General features: G+C 48.7%; 1 protein-coding gene across 1 annotated transcript; it reads right to left on the reverse strand.

The window, feature by feature from the left end:
* Window positions 1–3,796: 3,796 nt before the first annotated feature.
* On the reverse strand, window positions 3,797–5,942 carry PDYN (prodynorphin). The gene is made up of 2 exons (XM_007465377.1): window positions 5,802–5,942; window positions 3,797–4,426 (listed from the first exon to the last, which is right to left on the reverse strand). Exons 1-2 carry the CDS (start codon window positions 5,928–5,930, stop codon window positions 3,797–3,799), a joined length of 759 nt encoding a protein of 252 aa, XP_007465439.1. The 5' UTR covers window positions 5,931–5,942.
* Between the last annotated feature and the right edge of the window lie 3,649 nt (window positions 5,943–9,591).

Genomic DNA, 9,591 nt, shown 5'->3' on the forward strand with positions numbered 1-9,591 from the left:
ACTCTTTCCACCTTATGTGGACAACCCTCCTTGACCAAGAGAAATTCATCCAAAAAAGGGAGTCCAGAAGAATAGCATTCTAGAATCCATAGCATATGGAGAAAATTTTGAAACCAAAGAGAGGAGTGTTTCTTGTTAAAGAAAAAAAAAAAGGTCGCAAAGTAGTGGTCTCTGAGAGTAATGTGTCTCATCCTGAGCACATTATTGTTTGTTCTGCTCAGTACTTTAAAAAAAAAATACTTGCCTACATTGAAAAAAAACTGCAACCTACATTTCTACAGTCTTACAAATCAAATCTAGCTACTCTAGGCCCACATTCCCCTGGTACACACCCTGCAGTTTTCCCTAGCCCCCACCCAGCCACCCTCACTCAATAGGGTGGTGACCATCCTGTTTGGTGGGCTGGCATTCATTCGTTCCCCTACTGGGAACCATGCTCCAATTTTCCTCTCAAGAAGCACCCCCTTTCCCACTCCTCGTCCAGCTCCTTTGAGTTGGGTTGAATCCAACTCTGGCTCGGGTGGTGATCATGTGGTTCACTTCTGACCAATCAGAGCATCTGTGCATAATGATGGGCATTAGCTTAGAATTGGACATTTGACCCATTTAGATCCCATGAGGTCCAGTGAAACTCTAGCTGGGATTTGCTGTGAGAATCGCGTGCTAGACTGGAACCTGCCTGGTATAGCCCGGAGCTGCTGTCAGCCATCTTAAAAGCATGTCCAACACAGAGGAGAGTAGAGGTGCTGGTGTCCTTATTGAGCCCCTGTATCAAGCTCTGCCTGAAGGTAAAGATCCTGTCTCTTTCTTGTGTGTGAGCCAACAAATTCCCTTTATTTGTTTTTTGGTTTTCCTTTGCTTCTTTAACCTATTTGAGATGGTTAGGAGACATTTGTTTGCAAGTAATAGAAAAGTCTTCCTTAGAGAACCTCCTGGGCTAGCAGACAGCAGGATCAGGACCCAATGGGTAAAAGTGACAGAAACCTAGATTTTAACCCAAGGTAAAGATGGAACTTTCCAGTATGGAATCATTAAGGAGTAGCAATATGTTGTAAAGTCCAAGTCAATGAAAGTGTTCGAGCAGAGACTGAAATTTCTTATCAATGTGTCAATTTTGGCACAGGGTAGGTCTTGGAGGAGATAATCCCAACCTTAGGTTCCTTCCAACTTGATGATCCTATGACTATCAAGGATGGAATATTCCTTGAGAAGGATTTCCTGAATACCTTAGGGAGATTCCTCCCCTACCCATGTTATCCATTATTACCAAATCCCAATTGTTTCCTTTACAACAATTACCAATATTTTAAATTTAAGTTTATTTAAAATTTTATATTTATATTTGTTTACTTGTTTTTTTTCTGTCTCCCCCACTAGGCTATAAATTCCATATGTGCTGAGACCTTATCCATCTTATTTTTCTGTACCTCCAGCACCTGGCAAAAGGCTTTCAATTACTTTGTTGAATGAATGAGGGAATGAATGAGATCTCCCTGACTCTGTATTTTCTATGACGTCACTAAGAAAGCCAGTGTCCAAGTGGAAGCCATGACGTCTGTAGCCACTGAATCTTCTAGCTCTACTTAAAGACATCTATGCCATTTAAAGAAAGATGTCATTTTAGTAAAGGACACTGTGCCACCAATTCTCTAGAGTATTCTTCATCCTTAGCACACTCCCCCTTGTCTGGAAACATTTGTCCCTCCTGCCTGGACAGCCAGCATAGGAGACAGCACCCCTCTTTCCTTTCCCCACTGTGTTGCTGGATGCTTGAGCTTTGTCACTGTTCCTTAAGACAATGTAAGAAAGAAAACTCTCATTTACTGAGTGCTCACTATGTCCTAGGAGCTTTGCATATTTGATCACACCTAACCCTCACAGCCACCTTAAAAAATTGGTATTGTTCATCTTTATTCTACAGAGGAGGGAACAAAGGCTCAGAGAGGTCAAATGACTTACTCCAGGTCAAACAGATTTTCAACTTTTCAAAAAACTTTAGGGCTACGGCACCCTAAGTTTGTGCTCTTTCTGTTATCCTACATTTAGTTTTCTGACTTGAATGTGTGTGTATGTGTATATGTATATTTTTTCATTCCCCAGCACTCTTTTCTGCAAAAGGTCTTATCACTCTTGGGCACTAAGGTGCACGCGTGCGCGCGCGCGCACACACACACACACACACACACACACACACACACACATCAGTGTCTTTCTTTTATTTATTGAACTGGAGGAGTTGGAAATAACACAGGCTTGCTAAGGACTAAGGAAATTCCAAGTAAATTGCAAAAATGGGGTGTTGAAAAGCACACAAAGTAACTTGAAAACAACCTATACATTTCAGAACCTCATGAGAGGTGAGGGTTGTGCATGAAGAGGTGTGCTCAGTAGCATCTTATACAAAATAACCAAACTCATGTTCATTTCCTCCCCATCCAGACCAGCTTCCTGGATCCACAAACCAAACCACAGTGCCTGGGGACAAGAGAGAAAAAGAGAGAAAGGGAGGGAGGGAGGGAGGGAGAGAGAGATTGAGAGATTTGAGAGACAGAGAAAGGCAGAGAGACAGAGAAGAGGACTTAGATTAAGGTCCCTGCCTCTGCTTCCGGGTTATTTGGATCAAGGGAACTCATTTGTCCTCAAACATTTAATCATTTCATTCTCTTTCTAGTTTTATTCTAAGGCATTAAGAGGAAAGAATCACCATGGGAGCTAAAGAGGGCCTCTTCCTCTTTCTAGCTGTTGCTTCTGGATTCCCTTACCCAAGGCCCAATGCATATGTTTGTCCAGATGGCTTGGACTCTTGGAGGCTGATTCAGCTACTCAAGAACATGGCTGTGCTTAACCTCATCAACTTGACTCAGCGTCGGTTCATCCTGGGGTTGGAGTGTGATACCGATCAGTTTAATTTGTTTAATGAGGGATGAGGGAACTGGTCCACATTTTGAGTCTGTTGCACAGAACAAATTGGTTTGCCTCGCTCCCCCCCTTGATCATTTCAGCATTCAGAAGGCAAGCTGCTCTCATTAACATTTTCGGAAAGGGATTTTCACTCCCTTCCTCTCCTGTGAGAAGTTGGACGCTGTCCAGCGTACCAAGATGGACTGGAGTTCAGGAACTGGGTTCTGAAAAGGTGTGTTTCTAAACAATGTGAACTCAGAGCACAATGACTGAACATTTAACCCACTGGGAGCCCGAACTCTCTAGTGTAGGAATACCTGCTCCAATAAAAGGCAATGTTTAAGCTTTTTACCTAAAGCATGGTCTCCATTGTAGGGAGATATTTTGAGATCTGAGAATAAAATGTCAGGATTTTTATTTACCTATCTTGTTTTAAATTTCTACCTTTTGTATGTTTTATGATACATGCATATACTATATAAATGAATATATCTGCATGAGTGGGGGAATGCTCATTTTTCTTCTGAGAGGGGCATTGATCAGAACGTCTGATCATAGTTCCAGAGAGATCAAGAGGTCAGTCCGGATTCCTGGAGTTGGGGGGGTCACATGAATGGGATTGATACCAAAAGCTGCTGCTGGTGGTAGTTTTAGAGTTGTAGGGTCGGAGCCAAGCGATAAGCCTATTGGAGAGGGGAACCTCCATCCTCCCGCCTCACTGACTCAGACAAACACTGCACCCAGGCAGAAGAGAGGCAGGCTAGGTTTGGATGTCTTATAGACAATGCTGAACTGAGCGTAGGGATGGGAGCTATAGGGGCAGATGAATGCGTTCACTCCAATCTGGAAGGGCATTACGGGAAGCTCCTGACTCAACTCCACGATGGAGAGGTGTTTACACATCAAAAAGCTCTTCGTAATAGGCATTGGGGTCTTCCTGAGACCGAGTAACCACCTTGAACTGGCGCCGGAGAAAACCGCCATAGCGCTTCTGGTTGTCCCACTTGAGCTTGGGACGGATGCGTCGTAAGAATCCCCCATAGCGCTTGTACAGGTCCTCATGGCCCACCTTATCCCCATCTCCAGCCACCTCTGAGCTCCTTTTGGGGTATTTGCGCAAAAAGCCCCCGTAACGTTTGACCTGCTCCTTGGGGTCCTCCTCATCGGAATCCAGTGTTCCAGCCTCCATGGCACCATCGTTCGGCTGGGCCCCCCCAGTCAGCTCAGACTCTGCTTCCTCCCCCAACCTGCCAGAGAGACCCCTGAGCTTCTCCGCCAGGCTGCTGCTCAGATCATTCTCCTCTGCTGGGGTTCTGAGAAGGAGCCTGTTTTTCTCCAGCTCCTTCCAGGAGGGCCCCGCATGCTTCGCCAGCTCACTATAGGGCTCTTCCAAAGCTGCCTTGCTCTCCAAGTCTCCCTTGCCATTAAGCCCGAGGGTGAAGGGAGTGAGGGAAGACAGAAGGCCCTGGCACCTCTCCCACTCCTCAGCGGACTGCAGGGTGGCCTGGCATTCCAGGAAGCAAATCTGAAAAAGACCCCAAAAGACCACAGTGGTAATACCACCACCATCAAACTGTCAAACTACAAGCCCCTGCCCCAGAGAGTCCCCTGTCCAGGTCTGAGAAAATTAAAAAACCATTACTAAGCCCTGGGCTGCCCACTTTAATGCTCCCAGTGGTACATAGAGGTAGGTGACTTTGTGCTCATGTGGAGGATGAAGAAACAGATGTGGAGAGGTGAAACAGCTTTCCCAAGGGCACATAGCTACAGGTGACATTGCCAAAACTGGAGATAAGATCTTCCCATAGCACTCTGCTGTGCTCATCCATAATCTTCCACTTCTGACTCCAGAGGGAATAGTTGGTTCTCCCAACCTTTCCTAGGTGTGAAGCATGCTGCAAACACCTTATAGAGGGGATCAGAAGCAATACAGAATGGTGGAAAGAACACATATGAGGGGATGTTTAAGGGTTCATCAAACCTAGAGGGATGATAGTATCTACTTCATAGCAGTAGGGAGGAGTTCAACGTGATGATGATGATAATGATAACAATGACCACAATGACAATACTAGACAGTACTGGAACTTGGACCCAGGTTCTAATGCCATGAATCATCATGTTTAGCCACTGGGCTCTTTTGAGATCGTATATGGGCAGCACCTGGTGCACTGTATGCATCCTAGTAAAGAGTGGCTAGAATTGTATATTCAATATTTTGCATCCTCAGTTCATGGAATCACCCCCATTTTGCAGACGAGGAAACTAAGGCTCAGAGAGGGGGTTCCAGGGTCATGGAACTAGAAATTGGCAGAACCAAAGCTCACATTCTGTCCTCCAGACCCTTGTACCTCTACTCTAGCTTGTCTGCTGTCATGGGAGAGGCACAGGGAGAAGTTTGACTCACAGTAAAGCCAGCAAGGCCAGCCAAGAGATGCTAAAGCTCCAGGAGAGGAGTCAGGCTTGGATCCTGACAACCAGACCCTGGCATCTAGGGGTGGTGAAAAGAGCTCCTTCCCTGCGAGTGACTAGATCCGGAGGTGCCTATCAGCCTGGTGGTGAGAAGCTCTGAAAAGTTCATCTAGGGCTGCTGACTCCCAAAGTCAGCACCACCTCATAAATGACACTCCTTGTTACCAGGCAACAGGTTCCCTGGAAACCTGAGCTTTGGTCCCAAACCTGAGTGAACCCATGGTGGTAAGATCTGGGGTGGGGACAGGGGGCTGGAAAACAAAGTCCCTGGCACCCAGGCTGACCGTGGCAGGACATGCCTTGCACAGGTGGGATGAGTCTACAGGACAGGCTCACAGCTTCCCAGGCCTGCTACATTCCCTCTCTGGGCTCCACACACAGATGGTCCCTTCCATCTGTGGAAACTCACAGGAGTCCCTGAAACTCACCAGGGGGTTGATGGGTTTGGGCCCATCCTGGGTCTTCACAACACACAAGGAGCACCGGGACAGGCAGTCTGCTGTGGCGGAGGGGAGCGCAAGGAGGCAGGCAGCCAGCACCAGCCCCTGCCACGCCATTCTGTCTTGGCTCTTCCTGCTGGAGAGGGAGAAAGAGGAAATGAAATCTGTGATTGCCTACTCTGTGGGGTGTGTCCTGAGCCTGCAAAGCCAGCTCCTGCTGGCAGCGCTGCACTGCAAGGCAATCGTTCTTGTTCCAGTGGGACAGTCAAGACAACAGAGGTCCAGGGAGGAGCAGTGGGTACCCAAGGCCAACGGCCAAGGAAGGGAAATAACACATGCTGAGTGCCTGCAATGTGCTAGGAGCTTCCCTACGTGTTCACATTCAATCTGCACAACAACTCTTAATGTGGGTTGTGCTATTAAACAGATGGGAAAGTTGAGGCTCAGAGAGGGGAAGTGATTGCTGCCACAGCTAGGAAGTAGACAAAGATCTGTCAGGCATCAAAACCCACTCTGACCATGCACCAGCCAGTAGACACGTGGCTATCTGCTTTTCTGTGTTCTCTGAGGTTTCCATCCCCTTCCCTTTTCCCCTGCTCCCCAGGCTGTCCCCAGCTCAGTCCTTTCTGCTGTGGACCTTTCCCACCCCAGCACTTCTCCTTACCCCGGCCATAGCTCCACCTTCACCTGTCTCCATGCTGGCCCCCTGCCTCCAGCTCCTTCTCTGGTCCCTCCTGCCCACCTTGAAATGCCTTTCTCAGCATATCAATGCTGGGATCAGACCCATTGGGCTGGGTCAGGTCTGGCCCTTCTCCTAAATGTCAGGGACACCCTCAATTCCATCCCTACACCCAAGTCTTCAGCTCTGGGTTCCGACCACATCCAGCTACCTGTAATTCCCCTAATGAATGGATCAGCGCCTGTCCCACCTCTGGCCCTTTGCATGCTAGTCCCTCTTCCTGGAAAACCCTGCTCTCCTCTTCTGTCACCTATTTTTTAGGTCCTAGAGTAGATATCACCTCCTCCAGGCAGCTTTCCCTGATCTCCTAGGCTGGAAGTGATGTTCCCCCTTGGTATTATCCCAGAAACTAGTGCCTCCTCCATTAAAATAGTCCACTACTTGGTAATTACCTATGTGAGTCTTCAGACTTTGGTTCCATGAAGGCAGGAGCTGTGTCTTGTTTTCATCTCTGAAATACTTTCTCTGTGTTCCTCAAACAGGCCAGGTTTGCCCCTACCTCAGGACCTTTGCACTTCCTGTTTCTCCATCTGTGGTACTGTGGCCTCAGATTTCTACATGGCTCACTCCTTCTTGTAACTGAATGAATTCAGTGTCACATCACCAGGGAGACATTTGCTAACCCCTGCGTTTAGCACAGCTTACTGGGTCTCTCTCGCATCCCTGTGCTTTGTTTGCATCGGAACACTCACCATCTCAGACTGTCCTACCATTTGATGCTTGTCGTTGTTGTTGTTTATTATCGTCTCCTCACTAGAATATTAGCTCCCTGTGGGCACAGACCCTAACTGGCATAGTCCCACTGTAACCAGCACCCACAAACCTGACCAGCATATAGTAGGCACTCAATAAATCCTAGGCAGATGAATTAATGTTTCACAAAGAGTCTATTAAAGCTGTCCCTTTCATAGCTAGCTCCTTATAATCCAAATATCAAGATGCAAAGCTGTCAAATGGGGGCACAGTGAAGAACTCCCAAGTGAAAATGGGCAGTTTCCCCGAGACAGCACCCCGGGCATGGCTGCCACTCTCTTCCCACCCTGGTCCCTGTAGTCTGCAGGCTCCGTCGCTGCTCTCAGGTACGGCTGTCCTCCCTCCCCTCTCCTAGTTCCCCTTCCTGCACACTGCCCTGTTTCTTCAGGTGATGCGGGGGGTTAGAAGACTCCACCCATGGCCCCAGGGCACCATGCCATAGCCCAGAGCTAGTCTCAGAGCACACAGTAGGTTCCCCTCCAAAGCATGCCTGACGAGGAGCCCAGCCACCATTGATGGAGCCCCTACTGTGCTTCAGGCCTTGACTGACCCCCTGTGTCTGTCATCTCATTCATTCCTCCCCATTGAGGAGGGCACTTTGGGTTCAGTGAATTCCCCATGCCCCGCCCCGTGAGTGGTGAAGCTGGTGTGCAGGCACATTCTGTTTGACTCCCCACACATATGCCCATAAATGACTACAATTTCTAGAACCACTTTGATTCACTAGCAGCTGAACCCTCCGTGAGGCCCAGAAGGCCCCATGCACAGAGCTGTTACTTGTATATTATTCTCAACCCACCTGCCATCTGTGAGGGGTGGGCATCATTATCCCCACTTGGTAGATGAGAAAGCTGGTGCTCAGAGAGGACTGGTGAATCTCCTGAGGTCACACAGCAATTAAAGGCTCTTCTGCCTCTCTTGAGGCTGGGCTAGGTCTGCTCCCCTAAGCAGAGAAGCTCAGAGAAGAAACCTCGGGGAGCTGGACCTGTGTCCATCCCACGCCTCTCTCCTTCCTCAAGTTTCTCTCACGCTCTATCAACTGCTGAGCGGATTTGGGTTCCAGGCCAGTGAGCTGTGCCATTTATGTGCAGATACAAAGCCGGCAGCTCATGTTTTCTCTCCTAGCAGCGATGGCTGGGCTGGCCTGGTACAAGATTAGCAAGGTCTTGCTCATCCACTGGGGAGAGGCAGCATCTCCACCCTCTAACTCCTGGCCTAAAGCTTCCCGCCCAGCTTGGCTGCTATGGTAGGAAGCTCGATTTGAGATCTCGTTGTCCCAGGCAAATACAGTGTCAGCATCCTTTCTTTTCATCCATTTCCTTTATATTTAATAATGATAGTTCTAGCTGATCTGATGGTTGGTGAGCACTCAGGCTGTTCTGCGTGATTCTCATGAACGAACTCATTTATACGCACAGCAACTGTGTGGAGTGGTACTGTTGTCATGCCCACTTCACAGATGAGGAAACTGAGATAAGACACCTGCAAAGACTCTAGAGCTAGTAAGCAGCAAAGCTGGGATTTGCCCCCGGGCAGTCTGGCTCCAGAGCCCCGAAGCCCACCTTCCTAACCATCCGGTACAGCCCCAGTCCCTTCAATGCACCCCCTCCCCAGCCTCCAGCTCCTCCCTCCTGGCTCCAGAGCCACCTCCAATTTTGCCCCTGAGACACCCTCCACACAGCAGCCAGAGGACAGTTCTGAATGACAGTGTGATTGCACCCTGCCCTGCGTCCGAGTTCTCCATCCCCCCAAGCCAGGCCCTCCAGGGCTTTCCTGCCAAGGAGAGCTGCCATAGACCTGGCTCACTGTGTGCATGGCCCTGTGCTGAGACCTGTTCATATCTCAATGTAGGGGGTCCTCGTAGCAACCCCCAAAGGCTGGGACTGATATTCTCCCCATTCTGCAGTGAGGAAATGGAGGCACAGAGAGGTTACATCATCTGAACAAGGAATCCCAGCAAAGGCACAGCACCCAGACTGGATGTGAGCTCCGTCTGACCTGGACCTGACCAAACCACCTGCAGTTCTACAACAAATGCCCCCTGTGCCCCATTGGCCCAAACTTTGGCACATGGAGCTCCTTTCTCATGTTGCCCATCTCTACCTCTGACCTGGCTAACCCTCATTGTTCTTCAAAACTCAGTCTCGTTGGCCTCCTTCAGGAATCCTGTCTGGATTAGGGTCCCCTTTTGAGTGCTCACAGCTCTCTGTCTATCACATAATTGCCTCTTTCTGAGTCTCCTGACAGCTTGGACTTTGTAAGTGCAGAGTCCCTGAGGTGAAAGAG

Source organism: Lipotes vexillifer, unplaced genomic scaffold, assembly GCF_000442215.2.
Source record: "Lipotes vexillifer unplaced genomic scaffold, Lipotes_vexillifer_v1.1 scaffold875, whole genome shotgun sequence".
Classification (NCBI taxonomy): Eukaryota; Metazoa; Chordata; class Mammalia; order Artiodactyla; family Lipotidae; genus Lipotes; species Lipotes vexillifer.